Here is a 27,039-nt window from a genome sequence, read left to right on the forward strand (position 1 = left end):
ATGAGGGAGACATTCACGGTCTAATAGTAACACTAATGAGGGAGACATTCACAGTCTATTAGTAACACTAATGAGGGAGACATTCACAGTCTAATAGTAACACTAATGAAGAGACATTCACAGTCTATTAGTAATACTAATGAAGAGACATTCACAGTCTAATAGTAACACTAATGAGGGAGACATTCACAGTCTAATAGTAACACTAATGAGCGAGACATTCACAGACTAATAGTAACACTAATGAAGAGACATTCACAGTCTAATAGTAACACTAATGAAGAGATATTCACAGTCTAATAGTAACACTAATGAAGAGACATTCACAGTCTAATAGTAACACTAATGAAGAGACATTCACAGTCTAATAGTAACACTAATGAAGAGACATTCACAGTCTAATAGTAACACTAATGAGGGAGACATTCACAGACTAATAGTAACACTAATGAAGAGACATTCACAGTCTATTAGTAACACTAATGAAGAGACATTCACAGTCTAATAGTAACACTAATGAGGGAGACATTCACAGACTAATAATTACACTAATGAGGGAGACATTCACAGTCTATTAGTAACACTAATGAAGAGACATTCACAGTCTAATAGTAACACTAATGAGGGAGACATTCACAGTCTATTAGTAAAACTAATGAAGAGACATTCACAGACTAATAGTAACACTAATGAGGGAGACATTCACAGTCTAATAGTAACAATAATGAAGAGACATTCACAGTCTAATAGTAACACTAATGAGGGAGACATTCACAGTCTAATAGTAACACTAATGAGGGAGACATTCACAGTCTAATAGTAACACTAATGAAGAGACATTCACAGTCTATTAGTAACACTAATGAAGAGAAATTCACAGTCTAATAGTAACACTAATGAGCGAGACATTCACAGTCTAATAGTAACACTAATGAGCGAGACATTCACAGACTAATAGTAACACTAATGAAGAGACATTCACAGTCTAATAGTAACACTAATGAAGAGACATTCACAGTCTAATAGTAACACTAATGAAGAGACATTCACAGTCTAATAGTAACACTAATGAAGAGACATTCACAGTCTAATAGTAACACTAATGAGCGAGACATTCACAGTCTAATAGTAACACTAATGAAGAGACATTCACAGTCTAATAGTAACACTAATGAAGAGACATTCACAGTCTAATAGTAACACTAATGAAGAGACATTCACAGTCTAATAGTAACACTAATGAAGAGACATTCACAGTCTAATAGTAACACTAATGAAGAGACATTCACAGTCTAATAGTAACACTAATGAGGGAGACATTCACAGTCTAATAGTAACACTAATGAGGGAGACATTCACAGTCTAATAGTAACACTAATGAGGGAGACATTCACAGTCTAATAGTAACACTAATGAAGAGACATTCACAGTCTAATAGTAACACTAATGAAGAGACATTCACAGTCTAATAGTAACACTAATGAAGAGACATTCACAGTCTAATAGTAACACTAATGAAGAGACATTCACAGTCTAATAGTAACACTAATGAAGAGACATTCACAGTCTAATAGTAACACTAATGAAGAGACATTCACAGTCTAATAGTAACACTAATGAAGAGACATTCACAGTCTAATAGTAACACTAATGAGGGAGACATTCACAGTCTAATAGTAACACTAATGAAGAGACATTCACAGTCTAATAGTAACACTAATGAAGAGACATTCACAGTCTAATAGTAACACTAATGAGGGAGACATTCACGGTCTAATAGTAACACTAATGAGGGAGACATTCACAGTCTATTAGTAACACTAATGAGGGAGACATTCACAGTCTAATAGTAACACTAATGAAGAGACATTCACAGTCTATTAGTAACACTAATGAAGAGACATTCACAGTCTAATAGTAACACTAATGAGGGAGACATTCACAGTCTAATAGTAACACTAATGAGGGAGACATTCACAGACTAATAGTAACACTAATGAAGAGACATTCACAGTCTAATAGTAACACTAATGAAGAGACATTCACAGTCTAATAGTAACACTAATGAAGAGACATTCACAGTCTAATAGTAACACTAATGAAGAGACATTCACAGTCTAATAGTAACACTAATGAAGAGACATTCACAGTCTAATAGTAACACTAATGAAGAGACATTCACAGTCTAATAGTAACACTAATGAGGGAGACATTCACAGTCTAATAGTAACACTAATGAAGAGACATTCACAGTCTAATAGTAACACTAATGAAGAGACATTCACAGTCTAATAGTAACACTAATGAAGAGACATTCACAGTCTAATAGTAACACTAATGAAGAGACATTCACAGTCTAATAGTAACACTAATGAAGAGACATTCACAGTCTAATAGTAACACTAATGAGGAGACATTCACAGTCTAATAGTAACACTAATGAAGAGACATTCACAGTCTAATAGTAACACTAATGAAGAGACATTCACAGTCTAATAGTAACACTAATGAAGAGACATTCACAGTCTAATAGTAACACTAATGAAGAGACATTCACAGTCTAATAGTAACACTAATGAGGAGACATTCACAGTCTAATAGTAACACTAATGAAGAGACATTCACAGTCTAATAGTAACACTAATGAAGAGACATTCACAGTCTAATAGTAACACTAATGAAGAGACATTCACAGTCTAATAGTAACACTAATGAAGAGACATTCACAGTCTAATAGTAACACTAATGAAGAGACATTCACAGTCTAATAGTAACACTAATGAGGAGACATTCACAGTCTAATAGTAACACTAATGAGGAGACATTCACAGTCTAATAGTAACACTAATGAAGAGACATTCACAGTCTAATAGTAACACTAATGAGAGAGACATTCACAGTCTAATAGTAACACTAATGAAGAGACATTCACAGTCTATTAGTAACACTAATGAGGGAGACATTCACAGTCTAATAGTAACACTAATGAAGAGACATTCACAGTCTAATAGTAACACTAATGAAGAGACATTCACAGTCTAATAGTAACACTAATGAAGAGACATTCACAGTCTAATAGTAACACTAATGAAGAGACATTCACAGTCTAATAGTAACACTAATGAAGAGACATTCACAGTCTAATAGTAACACTAATGAGGGAGACATTCACAGACTAATAGTAACACTAATGAAGAGACATTCACAGTCTATTAGTAACACTAATGAAGAGACATTCACAGTCTAATAGTAACACTAATGAAGAGACATTCACAGTCTAATAGTAACACTAATGAAGAGACATTCACAGTCTAATAGTAACACTAATGAGGGAGACATTCACAGTCTAATAGTAACACTAATGAGGGAGACATTCACAGTCTAATAGTAACACTAATGAAGAGACATTCACAGTCTAATAGTAACACTAATGAAGAGACATTCACAGTCTAATAGTAACACTAATGAAGAGACATTCACAGTCTAATAGTAACACTAATGAAGAGACATTCACAGTCTAATAGTAACACTAATGAGGGAGACATTCACAGTCTATTAGTAAACACTAATGAGGAGACATTCACAGTCTAATAGTAACACTAATGAAGAGACATTCACAGTCTAATAGTAACACTAATGAAGAGACATTCACAGTCTAATAGTAACACTAATGAGGGAGACATTCACAGTCTAATAGTAACACTAATGAAGAGACATTCACAGTCTAATAGTAACACTAATGAGGGAGACATTCACAGTCTAATAGTAACACTAATGAAGAGACATTCACAGTCTATTAGTAACACTAATGAAGAGACATTCACAGTCTAATAGTAACACTAATGAGGGAGACATTCACAGTCTAATAGTAACACTAATGAAGAGACATTCACAGTCTAATAGTAACACTAATGAAGAGACATTCACAGTCTAATAGTAACACTAATGAGGAAGACATTCACAGTCTAATAGTAACACTAATGAAGAGACATTCACAGTCTAATAGTAACACTAATGAGGGAGACATTCACAGACTAATAGTAAAACTAATGAAGAGACATTCACAGTCTAATAGTAACACTAATGAAGAGACATTCACAGACTAATAGTAACACTAATGAGGGAGACATTCACAGTCTAATAGTAACACTAATGAGGAGACATTCACAGTCTAATAGTAACACTAATGAAGAGACATTCACAGTCTAATAGTAACACTAATGAAGAGACATTCACAGTCTAATAGTAACACTAATGAAGAGACATTCACAGTCTAATAGTAACACTAATGAGGGAGACATTCACAGTCTAATAGTAACACTAATGAGGGAGACATTCACAGTCTAATAGTAACACTAATGAAGAGACATTCACAGTCTAATAGTAACACTAATGAAGAGACATTCACAGTCTAATAGTAACACTAATGAAGAGACATTCACAGTCTAATAGTAACACTAATGAGGAGACATTCACAGTCTAATAGTAACACTAATGAGGAGACATTCACAGTCTAATAGTAACACTAATGAAGAGACATTCACAGTCTAATAGTAACACTAATGAGGAGACATTCACAGTCTAATAGTAACACTAATGAAGAGACATTCACAGTCTAATAGTAACACTAATGAGGGAGACATTCACAGTCTAATAGTAACACTAATGAAGAGACATTCACAGTCTAATAGTAACACTAATGAAGAGACATTCACAGTCTAATAGTAACACTAATGAGGAGACATTCACAGTCTAATAGTAACACTAATGAGAGAGACATTCACAGTCTAATAGTAACACTAATGAAGAGACATTCACAGTCTAATAGTAACACTAATGAAGAGACATTCACAGTCTAATAGTAACACTAATGAAGAGACATTCACAGTCTATTAGTAACACTAATGAAGAGACATTCACAGTCTAATAGTAACACTAATGAGGAGACATTCACAGTCTAATAGTAACACTAATGAAGAGACATTCACAGTCTAATAGTAACACTAATGAGGGAGACATTCACAGTCTAATAGTAACACTAATGAAGAGACATTCACAGTCTAATAGTAACACTAATGAAGAGACATTCACAGTCTAATAGTAACACTAATGAAGAGACATTCACAGTCTAATAGTAACACTAATGAAGAGACATTCACAGTCTAATAGTAACACTAATGAGGGAGACATTCACAGTCTAATAGTAACACTAATGAGGGAGACATTCACAGTCTAATAGTAACACTAATGAGGAGACATTCACAGTCTAATAGTAACACTAATGAGGAGACATTCACAGTCTAATAGTAACACTAATGAAGAGACATTCACAGTCTAATAGTAACACTAATGAGAGAGACATTCACAGTCTAATAGTAACACTAATGAAGAGACATTCACAGTCTAATAGTAACACTAATGAAGAGACATTCACAGTCTAATAGTAACACTAATGAGGGAGACATTCACAGTCTAATAGTAACACTAATGAAGAGACATTCACAGTCTAATAGTAACACTAATGAGAGAGACATTCACAGTCTAATAGTAACACTAATGAAGAGACATTCACAGTCTAATAGTAACACTAATGAAGAGACATTCACAGTCTAATAGTAACACTAATGAAGAGACATTCACAGTCTAATAGTAACACTAATGAGGAGACATTCACAGTCTAATAGTAACACTAATGAAGAGACATTCACAGTCTATTAGTAACACTAATGAAGAGACATTCACAGTCTAATAGTAACACTAATGAGGGAGACATTCACAGTCTAATAGTAACACTAATGAAGAGACATTCACAGTCTATTAGTAACACTAATGAGGGAGACATTCACAGTCTAATAGTAACACTAATGAAGAGACATTCACAGTCTAATAGTAACACTAATGAAGAGACATTCACAGTCTAATAGTAACACTAATGAGGGAGACATTCACAGTCTAATAGTAACACTAATGAAGAGACATTCACAGTCTAATAGTAACACTAATGAGGGAGACATTCACAGACTAATAGTAAAACTAATGAAGAGACATTCACAGTCTAATAGTAACACTAATGAAGAGACATTCACAGACTAATAGTAACACTAATGAGGGAGACATTCACAGTCTAATAGTAACACTAATGAGGGAGACATTCACAGTCTAATAGTAACACTAATGAAGAGATATTCACAGTCTAATAGTAACACTAATGAGGGAGACATTCACAGTCTAATAGTAACACTAATGAAGAGACATTCACAGTCTAATAGTAACACTAATGAGGGAGACATTCACAGTCTTATAGTAACACTAATGAGGGAGACATTCACAGTCTAATAGTAACACTAATGAAGAGACATTCACAGTCTAATAGTAACACTAATGAAGAGACATTCACAGTCTAATAGTAACACTAATGAAGAGACATTCACAGTCTAATTGTAACACTAATGAGGGAGACATTCACAGTCTAATAGTAACACTAATGAGGGAGACATTCACAGTCTAATAGTAACACTAATGAAGAGACATTCACAGTCTAATAGTAACACTAATGAGGGAGACATTCACAGTCTAATAGTAACACTAATGAAGAGATATTCACAGTCTAATAGTAACACTAATGAGGGAGACATTCACAGTCTAATAGTAACACTAATGAAGAGACATTCACAGTCTAATAGTAACACTAATGAAGAGACATTCACAGTCTAATTGTAACACTAATGAGGGAGACATTCACAGTCTAATAGTGACACTAATGAAGAGACATTCACAGTCTAATAGTAACACTAATGAAGAGACATTCACAGTCTAATAGTAACACTAATGAAGAGACATTCACAGACTAATAGTAACACTAATGAAGAGACATTCACAGTCTAATAGTAACACTAATGAAGAGACATTCACAGTCTAATAGTAACACTAATGAAGAGACATTCACAGTCTAATAGTAACACTAATGAGGGAGACATTCACAGACTAATAGTAACACTAATGAGGGAGACATTCACAGTCTAATAGTAACACTAATGAAGAGACATTCACAGTCTAATAGTAACACTAATGAGGGAGACATTCACAGTCTAATAGTAACACTAATGAAGAGACATTCACAGTCTAATAGTAACACTAATGAGGGAGACATTCACAGTCTAATAGTAACACTAATGAAGAGACATTCACAGTCTAATAGTAACACTAATGAGGGAGACATTCACAGTCTAATAGTAACACTAATGAAGAGACATTCACAGTCTAATAGTAACACTAATGAGGGAGACATTCACAGTCTAATAGTAACACTAATGAAGAGACATTCACAGTCTAATAGTAACACTAATGAGGGAGACATTCACAGTCTAATAGTGACACTAATGAAGAGACATTCACAGTCTATTAGTAACACTAATGAAGAGACATTCACAGTCTAATAGTAACACTAATGAAGAGACATTCACAGTCTAATAGTAACACTAATGAGGGAGACATTCACAGTCTAATAGTAACACTAATGAAGAGACATTCACAGTCTAATAGTAACACTAATGAGGGAGACATTCACAGTCTAATAGTAACACTAATGAAGAGACATTCACAGTCTAATAGTAACACTAATGAGGGAGACATTCCCAGTCTAATAGTAACACTAATGAAGAGACATTCACAGTCTAATAGTAACACTAATGAGGGAGACATTCACAGTCTAATAGTAACACTAATGAAGAGACATTCACAGTCTAATAGTAACACTAATGAAGAGACATTCACAGACTAATAGTAACACTAATGAGGGAGACATTCACAGTCTAATAGTAACACTAATGAAGAGACATTCACAGTCTAATAGTAACACTAATGAAGAGACATTCACAGACTAATAGTAACACTAATGAGGGAGACATTCACAGTCTAATAGTAACACTAATGAGGGAGACATTCACAGTCTAATAGTAACACTAATGAAGAGACATTCACAGTCTAATAGTAACACTAATGAAGAGACATTCACAGTCTAATAGTAACACTAATGAGGGAGACATTCACAGTCTAATAGTAACACTAATGAAGAGACATTCACAGACTAATAGTAACACTAATGAAGAGATATTCACAGTCTAATAGTAACACTAATGAGGGAGACATTCACGGTCTAATAGTAACACTAATGAAGAGACATTCACAGTCTAATAGTAACACTAATGAAGAGACATTCACAGTCTAATAGTAACACTAATGAGGGAGACATTCGCAGTCTAATAGTAACACTAATGAGGGAGACATTCACAGTCTAATAGTAACACTAATGAGGGAGACATTCACAGTCTAATAGTAACACTAATGAGGGAGACATTCACAGTCTAATAGTAACACTAATGAGGGAGACATTCACAGTCTAATAGTAACACTAATGAAGAGACATTCACAGTCTAATAGTAACACTAATGAGGGAGACATTCACAGTCTAATAGTAACACTAATGAAGAGACATTCACAGACTAATAGTAACACTAATGAAGAGACATTCACAGTCTAATAGTAACACTAATGAGGGAGACATTCACAGTCTAATAGTAACACTAATGAAGAGACATTCACAGTCTAATAGTAACACTAATGAAGAGACATTCACAGACTAATAGTAACACTAATGAAGAGACATTCACAGTCTATTAGTAACACTAATGAGGGAGACATTCCCAGTCTAATAGTAACACTAATGAATGATACGGTCCTGCTTTACTAATGCTTCAGGCTCAGTATGAGAGGGAAATACAAGCTTCCTATTGGATAGTAACACAACAGGATTCTCATTAGATAGTAACACAACAGGATTCCCATTGGATAGTAACACTATAGGCTTCCCATTGGATAGGAACACCATAGGCTTATATTAACAGCATTGTTCTTGATATATAAGATTAGTCCAAAAGGGGAACTGTTGCCCTCCATTGGCTCTTCCAGTCTGATAAGGCCCGAAGCTATTCTAGTGTACACCAGCATTATATTTCCCAGGACACCAGTGGTTCTTTTCTGTGTAGCATTATTCAACACTCTGTCTGTCTGACATGTAGATGTTGAATCCTCTTTCTCTCTCTGTGTTCTCAGACTCATAAAAGCAGAGAGCATGGACTGCCTGTTTACACAACCAAAGAAAACTCCAACATAGCTCGTGAGTAGTCCCGTGTAGCTCAGTTGGTAGAGCATGGCGTTTGCAACACCAGGGTTGTGGGTTAGATTCCCACGGGGGGCCAGTATGAAAATGTATGCACTCACTAACTGTAAGTTGCTCTGGATAAGAGCGTCTACTAAATGACTAAAATGTAAATGTAGTGTTATCTCCTCATCTTATTGATTTAAAGACATTGGTTCCTTTCTACCAGTTTTCTGTGTGCAGGTGACCAAATCAACTGTGTTCACCTATGAACAGATGAATGAATGTCCTTCTGTTGTCCTCTTCCTCTCTCCTTTTCCTCTTGATGAAAATAAAGAGGCCTGTAGTTTGTTTGTATCGGAGACAGAATCATCTGGCCCAGAGTACTGGAAAGAGACGGCAGGTAAACCTTCGCTATAATATCTAACTGTTTAATCAAGACAGATAAAACCTCTACTATAATTTCTAACTGTTTAATCAAGACAGATAAAACCTCTACTATAATATCTAACTGTTTAATCAAGACAGATAAAACCTCTACTATAATATCTAACTGTTTAATCAAGACAGATAAAACCTCTACTATAATATCTAACTGTTTAATCAAGACAGATAAAACCTCTACTATAATATCTAACTGTTTAATCAAGACAGATAAAACCTCTACTATAATATCTAACTTGTATCAAGACAAGAAGAACAGCAGCCTCATAGTCCTCTACCAGACCATAGTCCTCTACCAGACCATAGTCCTCTACCAGACCATAGTCCTCTAACAGACCATAGTCCTCTACCAGACCATAGTCCTCTACCAGACCATAGTCCTCTAACAGACCATAGTCCTCTATCAGACCATAGTCCTCTACCAGACCATAGTCCTCTACCAGACCATAGTCCTCTAACAGACCATAGTCCTCTAACAGACCATGGTCCTCTAACAGACCATAGTCCTCTATCAGACCATAGTCCTCTACCAGACCATAGTCCTCTAACAGACCATAGTCCTCTAACAGACCATAGTCCTCTAACAGACCATAGTCCTCTAACAGACCATAGTCCTCTAACAGACCATAGTCCTCTACCAGACCATAGTCCTCTATCAGACCATAGTCCTCTATAACAGACCATAGGTTTAGGGATTATTAGAACTACATAAATAGATGGAATAGCCGATAGACTGTGGAACGGAACAACGGCTGATTCCAGTGTTCCAATGTCGTCCAGAATGTTTTGTAGAATGTGTTCTACAGGGGGCCATTACAGTTCTAGAATGTGTTCTACAGGGGGCCATTACAGTTCTAGAATGTGTTCTACAGGGGGCCATTACAGTTCTAGAATGTGTTCTACAGGGAGCCATTACAGTTCAACAAGACAATCAGCTCAACACAGGGAAGGTGACAATCTCCATCTCAACAATATCAAACCCATATAATTGCCTTTTCCCTTGGCAAAACCTTTCATTACAAAGATCACATCTTATTGCCTTTTATATCTGTCACAGAGACATTAAAAGTGTTTTATGACATCTATGCCAACATTCTTATTATGTAGCCCATAATGATACCCTCACATAATGTAGAATTTATTTCAAAAAATTACACGAAACAAATTAAATGAGACCACCTTTGTCTGATTGCTAAACGTCTCCCTGGGCGATGGACGACGTGATTAGAAGTTCTGATTCCAAAGACTCTCAGGCTCTGTCTTAAGGAGAGGGCTGTTTCTTGGGAGAAAAATAATCTAATTTTCCATTTATGTAATGCAAACTGCCTTGGCTTTGACTATTCACGGTTAATTGACTGTCAAACGAGGTTGTTATCCTGAGGCACTGTCTGCTGATTTGCTTGTCAAATGAGACAGAGAGAGGAGAGGAGAGAGCGAGAGAGGAGAGGAGAGAGAGAGCGAGAGCACGCCGTTCCAAATGAGGGAAGCATTGGGAGGCTTAAGGAGGCAAGACATGAAATGACTAGAGAGGGAAAGAGAGAGAGAGGGAGGGAGAGAGAGAAATGGAGAGAGGGGGAGATTATACATAGAGAGAGGGAGAGAGAAGGGGAGATTATATACACAAATGTGCTGGATCGCTTCATTTAAGCCATTTGATATGCCACATTGTCAGAATTCAGACACAAACACAATACATTTTCAGGTTCATAAATGAAGAAAACAGGCCATAATGGAAATGACACTAACATTGTAGAAGAGTGATAGAACAATATGGTTATCGTGGTTACAGCACTACAGTAATACAAATCCACTGTTACCAAACGCTGCCCGGCAACAGACATATTATAGACTGACACATCCACTGTTACCAAACGCTGCCCGGCAACAGACAGATTATAGACTGACACAGCCACTGTTACCAAACGCTGCCCGGCAACAGACATATTATAGACCGACACAGCCACTGTTACCAAACGCTGCCCGGCAACAGACAGATTATAGACTGACACAGCCACTGTTACCAAACGCTGCCCGGCAACAGACATATTATAGACTGACACATCCACTGTTACCAAACGCTGCCCGGCAACAGACAGATTATAGACTGACACAGCCACTGTTACCAAACGCTGCCCGGCAACAGACATATTATAGACTGACACATCCACTGTTACCAAACGCTGCCCGGCAACAGACAGATTATAGACTGACACAGCCACTGTTACCAAACGCTGCCCGGCAACAGACAGATTATAGACTGACACTGCCACTGTTACCAAACGCTGCCCGGCAACAGACAGATTATAGACTGACACAGCCACTGTTACCAAACGCTGCCCGGCAACAGACAGATTATAGACTGACACAGCCACTGTTACCAAACGCTGCCCGGCAACAGACATATTATAGACTGACACAGCCACTGTTACCAAACGCTGCCCGGCAACAGACAGAACGATAGGTGTTACAGGCAGAATAATAATGAACATTTGTTTCAAGTGAATGCTATTTCTAGCATTTTATGGAAATTATTTAACGCATTCACCATTGAACAAGTGGTTTAATTAGTTATTTATATGAACAAGCTTTTTTTTGTATTAACTCCCTTTTCCATTATTATTTATTGGTTTTTAGCATAATGCAAAAACATTACAATTGTCTTATCGGTGTATTCAGTAAAATGAATAGTGGGCATGAATATTGTGACGTTATTAGTGCAGTTTGACATTTAACATTTACAAACATGGTTCTTTACGGAATGCAATGACCATTGAGAATGTAAATGACAGTAGTTCTCTGAGAAGGCAGTAGTAGACAGGGCAATAGAAGATCATAGCCCATCTCAGGATAGAGCGTCTCAACTTGGAGCCGGGTGGAAAAATGAATTTAGACTGACACCTATAGCCCAATGGTTGCATTGCAGTCAGAGGACTACAGATTTATTAGAGGGAAAATATAACTCACTGTCCTATTGAATGCTTGATTCATATTTAACATGTATTTTCTTTCATCCTTTCCAGGGGATCAAACTCAAGATGGAAGTTCCCCCGTGCCACTAAAGGAGGATGTTGAGAACATGGAGAAAGAGGAACTCCAGAAGGTTCTATTGGAACAGATCGATCTACGAAGAAGACTAGAACAGGAGTTCCACGCTCTGAAGGGAACCTCCCCCTTCCCTGTGTTCCGTAGGTCTACCTCTCTGTCTATAACCCTAACCCTAACCCCTAACCCTAACCTTAACCCCTCACACCCTAACCCAACAACCACACCCAACAACCCCCAACAACCCCACACCAACCAACCAACCCCAAAAACCACACAACCACAACAACCCACAACCAACCTAACCCCACACCTAACCAACCTCACCCCTAACTAACCAACCAACCCCAACCCAACCCTCACACCTAACCCTAACCCTAACCCTAACCCCTCACACCCTAACCCCTAACCCCCTAACCCCTAACCCCTAACCCCAACCCCTAACCCTCACACCCTAACCCTAACCCCCAACCCCTAACCCTAACCCTAACCCTCACACCCTAACCCTAACCCCTCACACCCTAACCCTAACCCCTCACACCCTAACCCCTAACCCCTAACCCCTAACCCCTCACACCCTAACCCTAACCCTAACCCCTCACACCCTAACCCCTAACCCCTAACCCCTCACACCCTAACCCTAACCCTAACCCCTCACACCCTAACCCTAACCCTAACCCCTCACACCCTAACCCTAACCCTAACCCCTCACACCCTAACCCTAACCCTAACCCTCACACCCTAACCCTAACCCTAACCCTCACACCCTAACCCTAACCCCTCACACCCTAACCCTAACCCTAACCCCTCACACCCTAACCCCTAACCCTCACACCCTAACCCTAACCCTAACCCTCACACCCCTAACCCTAACCCCCCACAGCCTAACCCCTAACCCCTCACACCCTAACCCTAACCCATCACACCCCTAACCCCTAACCCCAACCCCCTCACACCCTAACCCTAAACCCTCACACCCTAACCCTAACCCTAACCCCTCACACCCTAACCCTAACCCCTCACACCCTAACCCTAACCCCTCACACCCTAACCCTAACCCCTCACACCCTAACCCTAACCCTCACACCCCTAACCCTAACCCCTCACACCCTAACCCTAACCCCTCACACCCTAACCCTAACCCTCACACCCTAACCCTCAACCCTAACCCCTCACACCCTAACCCTAACCCTCACACCCTAACCCTAACCCTAACCCCTCACACCCTAACCCTAACCCCCTCACACTAACCCTAACCCTAACCCCTCACACCCTAACCCTAACCCCTCACAGCCTAACCCTAACCCCTCACACCCTAACCCTAACCCATCACACCCTAACCCTAACCCTAAACCCTCACCCTAACCCTAACCCTAACCCTAACCCCTCACACCCTAACCCTAACCCCTCACACCCTAACCCCTAACCCCTCACACCCTAACCCTAACCCCTCACACCCTAACCCTAACCCCTCACACCCTAACCCTAACCCCTACCCCTCACCCTAACCCTAACCCTCACACCCTAACCCTAACCCCTCACACCCTAACCCTAACCCCTCACACCCTAACCCTAACCCTAACCCCTCACACCCTAACCCTAACCCCTCACACCCTAACCCTAACCCCTCACACCCCAACCCTAACCCCTCACACCCTAACCCTAACCCCTCACACCCTAACCCTAACCCCTCACCCTAACCCTAACCCCTCACACCCTAACCCTAACCCTCACACCCTAACCCTAACCCTCACACCCTAACCCTAACCCCTCACACCCTAACCCTAACCCCTAACCCCTCACACCCTAACCCTCACACCCTAACCCTAACCCCTCAACCCTAACCCTAACCCTAACCCCTACACCCTAACCCTCACACCCTAACCCTAACCCTCACACCCTAACCCCTCACACCCTAACCCCTCACACCCTAACCCTAACCCTAACCCTCACACCCTAACCCCAACCCCCACACCCTAACCTAACCCTCACACAACCCAACCCACACCCTAAAACCCTCACACCCAACCTAACCCCACACCCAACCCAACCCCCTCACACCCTAACCCTAACCCTCACACCCTAACCCTAACCCCTCACCCTAACCTAACCCCACACCCTAACCCTAACCCCTCACACCCTAACCCCTAACCCTCACACCCTAACCCTAACCCCTCACACCCTAACCCCAACCCTCACACCCTAACCCTAACCTCACACCCTAACCCCTAACCCCCTCACACCCTAACCCTAACCCCTCACACCCTAACCATAACCCCTCACACCCTAACCCTAACCCTAACCCCTCACACCCTAACCCTAACCCTAACCCCTCACACCCTAACCCTAACCCCTCACACCCTAACCCTAACCCTCACACCACCCTAACCCTAACCCTCACACCCCTAACCCTAACCCCTCACACCCTAACCCTAACCCCTCACACCCTAACCCTAACCCCTCACACCCTAACCCCTCACACCCTAACCCCTCACACCCTAACCCTAACCCCTCACACCCTAACCCCTCACACCCCAACCCAACCCCCACACCCTAACCTTAACCCCTCACACCCCTAACCCTAACCCCTCACACCCTAACCCTAACCCCTCACACCCTAACCCTAACCCCTCACACCCTAACCTCACACCCTAACCCTAACCCCTCACACCCTAACCCTAACCCTCACACCCCAACCCTAACCCTAACCCCTCACACCCTAACCCTAACCCCTCACACCCTAACCCTAACCCTAACCCCTCACACCCTAACCCTAACCCCTCACACCCTAACCCTAACCCCTCACACCCTAACCCTAACTCTAACCCTCACACCCTAACCCTAACCCCTCACACCCCTAACCCTAACCCCTCACACCCTAACCTTAACCCCTCACACCCTAACCCTAACCCCTCACACCCTAACCCTAACCCCTCACACCCTAACCTTAACCCCTCACACCTAACCTTAACCTCACACCCTAACCTTAACCCCTCACACCCAACCCCTCACACCTAACCCTCACACCCTAACCCTAACCCAAACCCCTCACACCCAACCCTAACCCCTCACACCCAACCCTAACCCTCACACCCTAACCTTAACCCCCACACCCTAACCTAACCCCTCACACCCTAACCTTAACCCCTCACACCCTAACCCTAATCCCTCACACCCTAACCTTAACCCTCACACCCTAACCCTAAACCCTCACACCCTAACCTTAACCCCTCACACCTAACCTTAACCCCTCACACCCCTAACCCTAACCCCTCACACCCTAACCCTAACCCCTCACACCCTAACCCTAACCCCTCACACCCTAACCCTAACCCCTCACACCCTAACCCTAACCCCTCACACCCTAACCCTAACCCCTCACACCCTAACCCTAACCCCTCACACCCTAACCTTAACCCCTCACACCCTAACCCTAACCCCTCACACCCTAACCCTAACCCTAACCCCTCACACCCTAACCCTAACCCCTCAAACCCTAACCCTAACCCCTCACACCCTAACCTTAACCCCTCACACCCTAACCCTAACCCCTCACACCCTAACCTTAACCCCTCACACCCTAACCCTAACCCCTCACACCCTAACCCTAACCCTAACCTCTCACACCCTAACCCTAACCCCTCACACCCTAACCCAACCCTCACACCCTAACTCACACCCTAACCCTAACCCCTCACACCCAACCCTAACCCCTCACACCCTAACCTAACCCTCACACCCTAACCCTAACCCTAACCCCTCACACCCTAACCCTAACCCCTCACACCCTAACCCTAACCCTAACCCCTCACACCCTAACCCTAACCCCTCACACCCTAACCTTAACCCCTCACACCCTAACGCTAACCTTATTGTATGAATCACAGATCATTTCCACATTATCTAGGAGTCTAATGATTAGCTGAATGTGGTTTTATCCATCCCAGATCATTTCCAGGACCAGATGAAGCGAGAACTATCGTACAGAGAGGAGATGGTTCAGCAGCTACAGATGGTGAGATCACCTCCTACTATACCATAAAGTCTAATTTATGGATCTGTCTGAGGTTTACAGTCTGTAAAGGTGTATCTGATTGAGAGCAGCTGATGGATATGTCTGAGGTTTACAGTCTGTAAAGGTGTATCTGATTGAGAGCAGCTGATGGATCTGTCTGAGGTTTACAGTCTGTAAAGGTGTATCTGATTGAGAGCAGCTGATGGATCTGTCTGAGGTTTACAGTCTGTAAAGGTGTATCTGATTGAGAGCAGCTGATGGATCTGTCTGAGGTTTACAGTCTGTAAAGGTGTATCTGATTGAGAGCAGCTGATGGATCCGGCTGAGGTTTACAGTCTGTAAAGGTGTATCTGATTGAGAGCAGCTGATGGATATGTCTGAGGTTTACAGTCTGTAAAGGTGTATCTGATTGAGAGCAGCTGATGGATCTGTCTGAGGTTTACAGTCTGTAAAGGTGTATCTGATTGAGAGCAGCTGATGGATCTGTCTGAGGTTTACAGTCTGTAAAGGTGTATCTGATTGAGAGCAGCTGATGGATCTGTCTGAGGTTTACAGTCTGTAAAGGTGTATCTGATTGAGAGCAGCTGATGGATCTGCCTGAGGTTTACAGTCTGTAAAGGTGTATCTGATTGAGAGCAGCTGATGGATATGTCTGAAGTTTACAGTCTGTAATGGTGTATCTGATTGAGAGCAGCTGATGGATCTGTCTGAAGTTTACAGTCTGTAATGGTGTATCTGATTGAGAGCAGCTGATGGATATGTCTGAGGTTTACAGTCTGTAAAGGTGTATCTGATTGAGAGCAGCAGATGGATCTGTCTGAAGTTTACAGTCTGTAATGGTGTATCTGATTGAGAGCAGTTGATGGATCTGTCTGAGGTTTCCAGTCTGTAAAGGTGTATCTGATTGAGAGCAGCTGATGGATCTGTCTGTAAAGGTGTATCTGATTGAGAGCAGCTGATGGATCTGTCTGAGGTTTCCAGTCTGTAAAGGTGTATCTGATTGAGAGCAGCTGATGGATCTGTCTGAGGTTTCCAGTCTGTAAAGGTGTATCTGATTGAGAGCAGCTGATGGATCTGTCTGTAATGATGGAACACCATACAGTATGAGGTTGTGTTAGGACTATCTAACCCTAAACCATTTCAGAGTGAAGGGAGGTACAGAACAATCCATTTAAATTAGTTTGCAAATCAAATGTGTAAAATAATGTCAATGACTGGTAACAAGGTCTATCTACACTGGACTAATGTTACTGCTCTGCCTTGTTCTTCAGATGCCAAACATCATACGGAAAGAAAAGATCACATCACATCTCAACAAAAAGAGCTAAACGGTAAGCACCTTCTTGATGGTTTTAGAACATTTTCTGTAAGAGTTTTGTGTAAAACGGAGGGGGGTTCTATGCTGACATGTGGACTTGTTTTAAGATGGTTTTGAATTTTAGGACCCATTTAAGTATTTAAATAATATATTAACAAATTATTTAAAATAATATTGAGTTTGGCCTTTGCTACTATAGCCCAGAGAAACACATTGAATAACACATTCATTAATGGCAAAAAAATACAATTAAAAAAGAAATCACGAGGAACAAGGTTTTGAAGTGTCTGTCCTAAATCTAGGAGATATGTATTAAACACATATTTAACCCGGTTTTTGGGAGGCACAAAACTACTTTCATACTTCCATTCCTTTTTTAAACCGGTACCGGTTCTGTTCAGACGTGTCCAGTGATTGATTTGGCTGTAGCTCTGTCACCGTCACAGCAGATGCAGAAGTGCAACATGACATGACATTGGTGGATGCGGTGGATTGAGATGCATCCAATGCAAAAAAAATAATGTTTTGTATTATGTTACTTAGATCAATCAACTCTAGGGGGCTAATATAGGTGCCTTCAGAAAGTATCCACACCCCTTGACTCTTTCCACATTTTGTTGTGTTACAAAGTGATATTAATATGGATTTAATTGGTATTTTTTCGTCAATGATCTACACAAAATACTCTAATGTCAAAGTGGAAGAAAAATGCTAACATTTGTAAATCATTAATGAAAAATAAAACGAATATATCTTGATTAGATAACCCTTCAACCCCCTGAGTCAATACATGTTACAATCATTTTGGCAGCGATTACAGCTGTGAGTCTCTCTGGGTGAGTCTCTAAGAGCTTTCCACACCTGGATTGTGCAACATTTGCCCATTATTCTTTTCAAACATTCTTCAAACTCTGTCAAATTGGATGTTGCTCATTGCTAGACAACCATTTTCAGGTCTTGCCATACATTTCCAAGCAGATTTAAGTCAAAACTGTAACTAGGCCACTCAGGAACATTCACTGTCTTCTTGGTGAGCAACTCCAGTGTAGATTTGGCCTTGTGTTTTAGGTTATTGTCCTGCTGAAATGGTGAATTCATCTCCCAGTGTCTGGTGGAAATCAGACTGAACCAGGTTTTCCTCTAGTCTCCCAGTGTCTGGTGGAAAGCAGACTGAACCAGGTTTTCCTCTAGTCTCCCAGTGTCTGGTGGAAAGCAGACTGAACCAGGTTTTCCTCTAGTCTCCCAGTGTCTGGTGGACAGCAGACTGAACCAGGGTTTCCTCTAGTCTCCCAGTGTCTGGTGGAAATCAGACTGAACCAGGATTTCCTCTAGGATTTTGCCTGTACTCAGCTCCATTACGTTTCTTTTTTATTCTGAAAAACTCCCCAGTCCTTAACGATTACAAAAATACCCATAACATGATGCAGCCACCACTATGCTTGAAAATATGGAGAGTGCTACTCAGTAATGTATTGGATTGGATTTGCCCCAAACATAACACTTTGTATTCAGGACAAAAAGTGTATTGCTTTGGCAATTCTTTTTTTCAGTATTACTTTACTGCCTTGTTGCAAACATGATGCATGTTTTGGAATATTTTTATTCTGTACAGGCTTCCTTCTTTTCACTGTGTCAATTAGGTTACTATTGTGGAGTAACTTCAATGTTGTTGAGCCAGCCTCAGTTTTCTCCTATCACAGCCAATAAACTCTGTAACTGTTTTTAAGTCATCATTAAACTCATGCTGAAATCCCTGTGCGGTTTCCTTCCTCTCCAGCAACTGAGATAGGAAGGACGCCTGTATCTTTGTAGTGACTGGGTGTATTGCTACACCATCCAAAGTGTAATTAATAACTTCACCATGCTCAAAGGGATATTCAATGCTTTTCGTATTTTTACCCATCCACCAATAGGTGCCCTTCTTTGCGAGGCATTAGAAAACCTCCCTGGTCTTTGTGTTTGAAATTCACTGCTTGACTGAGGGACCTTACAGATAATTGTATGCATGGGGTACAGAGATGAGGTAGTCATTCAGGAAATCATGTTAAACACTATTATTTCACACAGAGTGAGTCCATGCAACTTATAATTTGACTTGTTAAGCACATGCTTGCCATAACAAAGGGGTTGAATACTTATTGACTAGACATTTCAGCTTTTAATGTTTAATTAATTTGTAAACATTTAGAAAAACATAACTCAAAGTTTTCTATTATGGGGTATTATATGTAGGCGAGTTACAAAAAATCGAAATTTAATTCATTTTAAATTCAGGCTGTCTGAAAAGATTGACTCCCTTGATAAAGATGAGCAAAAATTACTGTATAAAATAAATAATTCAAATTCTGAGCTATATTTTATGCTCAAAAACATTTGGAAATTATATTATTTTATACTAATACAATTGCTCAGAAAAATTGATTTTGTTTTGAAAGTAATATTTTTTTTTTCTCAAAAAGGTAGGGGTCAAAATGATTGACACCCCTGTTTTCAATACCTTTCAATACCTCACCTGACCACGTCAATCATTTCCGACCCAACTGTAGGTTATATAATACACATGGTATAATACGATGTTATATAATACACATGGTATAATACGATAGTGATGATGTTTTAACTTTGACTCACCAGGGAACTTGGAAGTCCTGAAACATCTGGACAAGAACCTGAGGTCCTATGAACCTTAGAAGTGAAATGGAGGAGGAGTTAAACCAATTAAAACAGACAACTATGAAAATGGACAGAAAAGAACAAGTATGTGAAGATGTTTGACAATACAACATGTGACCTCGTCCCCCAACCAATCCTGGATAGTCTCTGACATGGAGCATCGAGGAAACAGAGAAAGACTTCGTCCGCTGCACTGACACCAGGTCCAAACTGAGAACAGTATTAAATACTACTGCAGACTGGCACCAGGTCCAAATGGAGAACAGTATTAAATACTACTGCAGACTGACACCAGGTCCAAATGGAGAACAGTATTAAATACTACTGCAGACCTGTAAATATTCCACCTGCCGTCCCTGGATACAAACAGAACCAATCAGCTATGAAGGACTCAGATCTTTGTTGGTGTTCCAATACAATGATTGAACTCTTTTCATCCCAATGTATCTATATGTGTTTGTTTTATCTATCTGATCAATCTGATTAAATGACTGACTACATTACTGATTACATTACTATGATCCTGATCATGACATGTCACATGTCAAAGGAGGAAGACACATGCATCAACAGAGGACAGTAGAAACAGCCACTCACCCCTCCTTGTTAAGAACATATCATTGATAAATTGTCATTAATTCAAAATCAATAATGTTATTATTACAGACTGTTAATGTATTTAAATATTGTCATTGTTGTTTCTCTACTATTTATGTGGATAAATAAAAAGTATATACAACCATTTAAAAACGTTTTTTGTTTTTTTCTGTTGATAAAATGTGGATTCATAATTACTACTTTGGTGTTACTTTAGTGAGAAGACATTTTATTTTTATTTATTTATTTATTTAACCTTTATTTAACCAGGTAAGCCAGTTGAGAACAAGTTCTCATTTACAACTGCGACCTGGCCAAGATAAAGCAAAGCAGTGCGATAAAAACAACACAGAGTTACATATGGGGTAAACAAACATAAAGTCAAAATACAACAGAAATATATATACAGTGTGTGCAAATGTAGCAAGTTATGGAGGTAAGGCAATAAATAGGCTATAGTGCAAAATAATTACAATTAGTATTAACACTGGAATGCTAGATGTGCAAGAGATGATGTGCAAATAGAGATACTGGGGTGCAAAAGAGCAAAATAAATAACAATATAGGGATGAGGTAGTTGGGTGGGCTAATTTCAGATGGGCTGTGTACAGGTGCAGTGATCGGTAAGGTGCTCTGACAACTGATGCTTAAAGTTAGTGAGGGAGATAAGAGTCTCCAGCTTCAGAGATTTTTGCAATTCGTTCCAGTCATTGGCAGCAGAGAACTGGAAGGAATGGCGGCCAAAGGAGGTGTTGGCTTTGGGAATGACCAGTGACATTGTTTTATAAGAAAGGTTAGGGTTCTGTTAGGGTAGGGTTAGGGTAGGGTTAGGGTTGGGTCAGGGTACGGTAGGGTTAGGGTAGGGTTAGGGTTGGGTTAGGTTAGGGTAGGGTAGGGTTAGGGTAGGGTTAGGGTAGGGTTAGGGTTAGGGTTAGGTTAGGGTAGGTAAGGTTTGGTTAGGGGTTGTTAGGGTAGGGTTAGGTTGGGTTGGGGCGGTGGGTAGGGTTAGGGTTAAGTTAGGGTTAGGGTTAGGGTTAGGGTAAGGTTAGGGTTAGGGTAGGGTAGGGTAGGGTAGGGTTAGGGTTGGGTTAGGTTAGAGCACAATCTTCAAGCAGCCCAAAATATACCATTTTTAGGGAAGTTGTTGGTCAGGTAAAGGTAGAATTAGTGTACTTTAGTCTGAAGTAAAGGAGGAAATCAAAGACCATTATGATAAAAGGTGCCACAGTATCTTTGATGTGGCTGTACGTCGTCGATGCACTTGTAATTTAGCCGGTGACTGATGTGGTGTACTCCTCAATGCCATCGGATGAATCCCGGAACATATTCTAGTCTGTGCTAGGGTTAGGGTTAGGGTTAGGGTTAGGGTTAGGGTTAGGGTTAAAAAGGCGAAATAGTCCTGTAGCTTAGCATACACTTCATCGGACCCCTCCGAATTGCCAGAGACCTCACAATTCGATATTATCACGATACTTAGGTGCCGATACAATATGTATTGTGATTGTTACGATTCTCACAATGTTATATGTATTGCGATTCGATACTGTGATTTTATTGTGTTTTGATGTTCCAAACATATTGCTCACTATATGTCTGCTGCAGAGAGACAAGAGAGAGCATTACAAAAATTAGTTTTGATCAGTCATGGAAATAAATGTGCTGAAAACATATTGGCTCACTATATAAAAGATGGAGAACAAGTTATAAGATGAAAAATTCAGTTTTCTTACTTTTATTATTGATACTTGGAGTCTTAAGTATCGATATAATACTTACAAAAATAGTATGTAATTTTATAGAATTTTCCCCGATCACTAATGTTAGTCTTTTATAAGTTTTGAACATTCATATGGGACTGTGAAGCCTTCCCTACAGAGTTATGTTGATCTAGCACGGATTTAGCGCACATTTGCAGTTTAGACTTTATGTTTTGGTTTCAGGTGTGTAGACTACGGGCCGACTCTGTTCCCTTAACGTGTTGTGGTGTTTGGTTTCAGGTGTGTAGACTATGGGCCGACTGTGTGCCCTTAACGTGTTGTGGTGTTTGGTTTCAGGTGTGTAGACTATGGGCCGACTCTGTTCCCTTAACGTGTTGTGGTGTTTGGTTTCAGGTGTGTAGTCTACGGGCCGACTGTGTGCCCTTAACGTGTTGTTGTGTTTGGTTTCATTTTTTGAAGTGATCTGGGGGATGGGTGAGGGTTTGAAGTGATCTGGGGGATGGGTGAGGGTTTGAAGTGATCTGGGGGATGGGTGAGGGTTTGAAGTGATCTGGGGGATGGGGTGGGTTGGATGTGATCTGGGGGATGGGTGAGGGTTTGAAGTGATCTGGGAGATGGGTGAGGGTTTGAAGTGATCTGGGTGATAGGTGAGGGTTTGAAGTGATCTGGGGGATGGGGTGGTTTGGAAGTCATCTGGGGATGGGGTGGGTTGGAAGTGATCTGGGGGATGGGGTGGGTTGGAAGTGATCTGGGGGATGGGTGAGGGTTTCAAGTGATCTGGGGATTGGTGAGGGTTTGAAGTGATCTGGGGGATGGGTGAGGGTTTGATGTGATCTGGGGGATGGGTGAGGGTTTGAATCTGTTCTACCTAATTTCTACCAGCATGTTAAATGTGCAACCAGAGGAAAACAACTCTAGACCACCTTTACTCCACACACAAAGACACATACAAAGCTCTCCCTCGCCCTCCATTTGGTAAAGCTGACCATAATTCTATCCTCCTGATTCCTGCTTACAAGCAAAAACTAAAGCAGGAAGCACCAGTGACTCGGTCAATAAAAAAGTGGTCAGATGACGCAGATGCTAAGCTACAGGACTGTTTTGCTAGCACAGACTGGAACATGTTCCGGGATTCTTCAGATAGCATTGAGGAGTATACCATATCAGTCACTGGCTTCATCAATAAGTGCATCGATGACGTCGTCCACACAGTGACCTTACGTACATACCCCAACCAGAAGTCATGGATTACAGGCAACATCTGCACTGAGCTAAACGGTAGAGCTGCCGCTTTCAAGGAGCGGGACTCTAACCCGGACGCTTATAAGAAATCCCGCTATGCCCTCCGACGAACCATCAAACAGGCAAAGCGTCAATACAGGACTAAGATTGAATCATACTATACCGGCTCTGATGCTCGTCAGATGTGGTAGAGCTTGAAAACTATTACAGACTACAAAGGGAAGCACAGCCGCAAGCTGCCCAGTGACACAAGCCTACCAGACGAGCTAAACCACTTCTATGCTCGCTTTGAGGCAAGCAACACTGATGCATGCATGAGAGCACCAGCTGTTCCGGATGACTATGTGATCACGCTCTCCGCAGCCGATGTGAGTAAGACTTTTAAGCAGGTCATCATTCACAAGGCTGCAGGGCCAGACGGATTACCAGGACGTGTACTCCGAGCATGTGCTGACCAACAGGCAAGTGTCTTCACTGACATTTTCAACATGTCCCTGACTGAGTCTGTAATACCAACATGTTTCATGCAGACCACCATAGTCCCCGTGCCCAAGGACACTAAGATAACCTGCCTAAATGACTACCGACCCGTAGCACTGACGTCTGTAGCCATGAAACGCTTTGAAAGGCTCGTCATGGCTCACATCAACACCATTATCCCAGAAACCCTAGACCCACTCCAATTTGCATACCGCCCCAACAGATCCACAGATGATGCAATCTCTATTGCACTCCACACTGCCCTTTCCCACCTGGACAAGAGGAACACCTACATGAGAATCATTCATTGACTACAGCTCAGCGTTCAACACCATAGTGCCCTCAAAGCTCATTACTAAGATAAGGATCCTGGGACTAAACACATCCCTCCAGGACCTCCTGACGGGCCGCCCCCAGGTGGTAAGGGTAGGTAACAACACATCTGCCACGCTGATCCTGAAAACTGGGGCCCCTCTGGGGTGCGTGCTCAGTCCCCTCCTGTACTCCCTGTTCACCCATCACTGCATGGCCAGCACGACTCCAACTACCTCAACTAGCACATTGACTAATAAAAAAAAGTAAATAGCTAAAGAGCAGCAGTAAAATAAAATAGCAGTAGGGAGGCTATATACAGGGGGTACCGGTACAGAGTCAATGGGAAATAACAGTAGGGAGGCTATATACAGGGGGTACCGGTACAGAGTCAATGGGAAATAACAGTAGGGAGGCTATATACAGGGGGGTACCGGTACAGAGTCAATGGGAAATAACAGTAGGGAGGCTATATACAGGGGGTACCGGTACAGAGTCAATGGGAAATAACAGTAGGGAGGCTATATACAGGGGGTACCGGTACAGAGTCAATGTGTAATAACAGTAGGGAGGCTATATACAGGGGGTACCGGTACAGAGTCAATGGGAAATAACAGTAGGGAGGCTATATACAGGGGGTACCGGTACAGAGTCAATGGAAAATAACAGTAGGGAGGCTATATACAGGGGGGTACCGGTACAGAGTCAATGGGAAATAACAGTAGGGAGGCTATATACAGGGGGGTACCCGGTACAGAGTCAATGGGAAATAACAGTAGGGGAGGCTATATACAGGGGGTACTGCACAGAGTCAATGGGAAATAACAGTAGGGAGGCTTATACAGGGGGTACCGGTACAGAGTCAATGTGTGATAACAGTAGGGAGGCTATATACAGGGGGTACCGGTACAGAGTCAATGTGTAATAACAGTAGGGAGGCTATATACAGGGGGTACCGGTACAGAGTCAATGTGAAATAACAGTAGGGAGGCTATACACAGGGGGTACCGGTACAGAGTCAATGGGAAATAACAGTAGGGAGGGTATACAGTGGGGAAAAAAGTATTTAGTCAGCCACCAATTGTGCAAGTTCTCCCACTTAAAAAGATGAGAGAGGCCTGTAATTTCAACTATGACAGACAAAATGAGAAAAAAAAAATCCAGAAAATCTTGTAGGATTTTTAATTAATTTATTTGCAAATTATGGTGGAAAGTAAGTATTTGGTCAATAACAAAAGTTTCTCAATACTTTGTTATATACCCTTTGTTGGCAATGACACAGGTCAAACGTTTTCTGTAAGTCTTCACAAGGTTTTCACACACTGTTGCTGGTATTTTGGCCCATTCCTCCATGCAGATCTCCTCTAGAGCAGTGATGTTTTGGGGCTGTCGCTGGGCAACACAGACTTTCAACTCCCTCCAAAGATTTTCTATGGGGTTGAGATCTGGAGACTGGCTAGGCCACCCAGGACCTTGAAATGCTTCTCACGAAGCCACTCCTTCGTTGCCCGGGCGGTGTGTTTGGGATCATTGTCATGCTGAAAGACCCAGCCACGTTTCATCTTCAATGCCCTTGCTGATGGAAGGAGGTTTTCACTCAAAATCTCACGATACATGGCCCCATTCATTCTTTCCTTTACACGGATCAGTCGTCCTGGTCCCTTTGCAGAAAAACAGCCCCAAAGCATGATGTTTCCACCCCCATGCTTCACAGTAGGTCTGGTGTTCTTTGGATGCAACTCAGCATTCTTTGTCCTCCAAACACGACGAGTTGAGTTTTTACCAAAAAGTTCTATTTTGGTTTCATCAGACCATTTGACATTCTCCCAATCCTCTTCTGGATCATCCAAATGCACTCTAGCAAACTTCAGACGGGCCTGGACATGTACTGGCTTAGCAGGGGGACACGTCTGGCACTGGAGGATTTGAGTCCCTGGCGGCGTAGTGTGTTACTGATGGTAGGCTTTGTTACTTTGGTCCCAGCTCTCTGCAGGTCATTCACTAGGTCCCCCCGTGTGGTTCTGGGATTTTTGCTCACCGT

The 27,039-nt window shown here is 41.4% G+C and overlaps 1 protein-coding gene across 3 annotated transcripts in view; it reads left to right on the forward strand.

Annotated features, from left to right (window-relative positions):
* Positions 1–21,399, forward strand: part of skor2 (SKI family transcriptional corepressor 2) — a 34,867-nt gene extending 13,468 nt beyond the window's left edge. For 2 of the 3 annotated variants that reach the window (XM_041899712.2, XM_041899713.2), the window contains exons 3-8: positions 9,112–9,175; positions 9,495–9,560; positions 12,622–12,786; positions 16,591–16,658; positions 17,930–17,989; positions 20,611–21,399. In XM_041899712.2, the coding sequence (XP_041755646.2) occupies positions 9,112–9,175; positions 9,495–9,560; positions 12,622–12,786; positions 16,591–16,658; positions 17,930–17,986 (420 nt within the window). In that variant the 3' untranslated portion in view covers positions 17,987–17,989; positions 20,611–21,399. The remainder of the gene's footprint in view (positions 1–9,111; positions 9,176–9,494; positions 9,561–12,621; positions 12,787–16,590; positions 16,659–17,929; positions 17,990–20,610) is intronic. The other variant, XM_041899714.2, reaches the window with a different exon arrangement.
* The last annotated feature ends 5,640 nt before the right edge of the window (positions 21,400–27,039 follow it).

This window comes from Coregonus clupeaformis, chromosome 15 (assembly GCF_020615455.1).
Source record: "Coregonus clupeaformis isolate EN_2021a chromosome 15, ASM2061545v1, whole genome shotgun sequence".
In the NCBI taxonomy this organism is placed as follows: domain Eukaryota; kingdom Metazoa; phylum Chordata; class Actinopteri; order Salmoniformes; family Salmonidae; genus Coregonus; species Coregonus clupeaformis.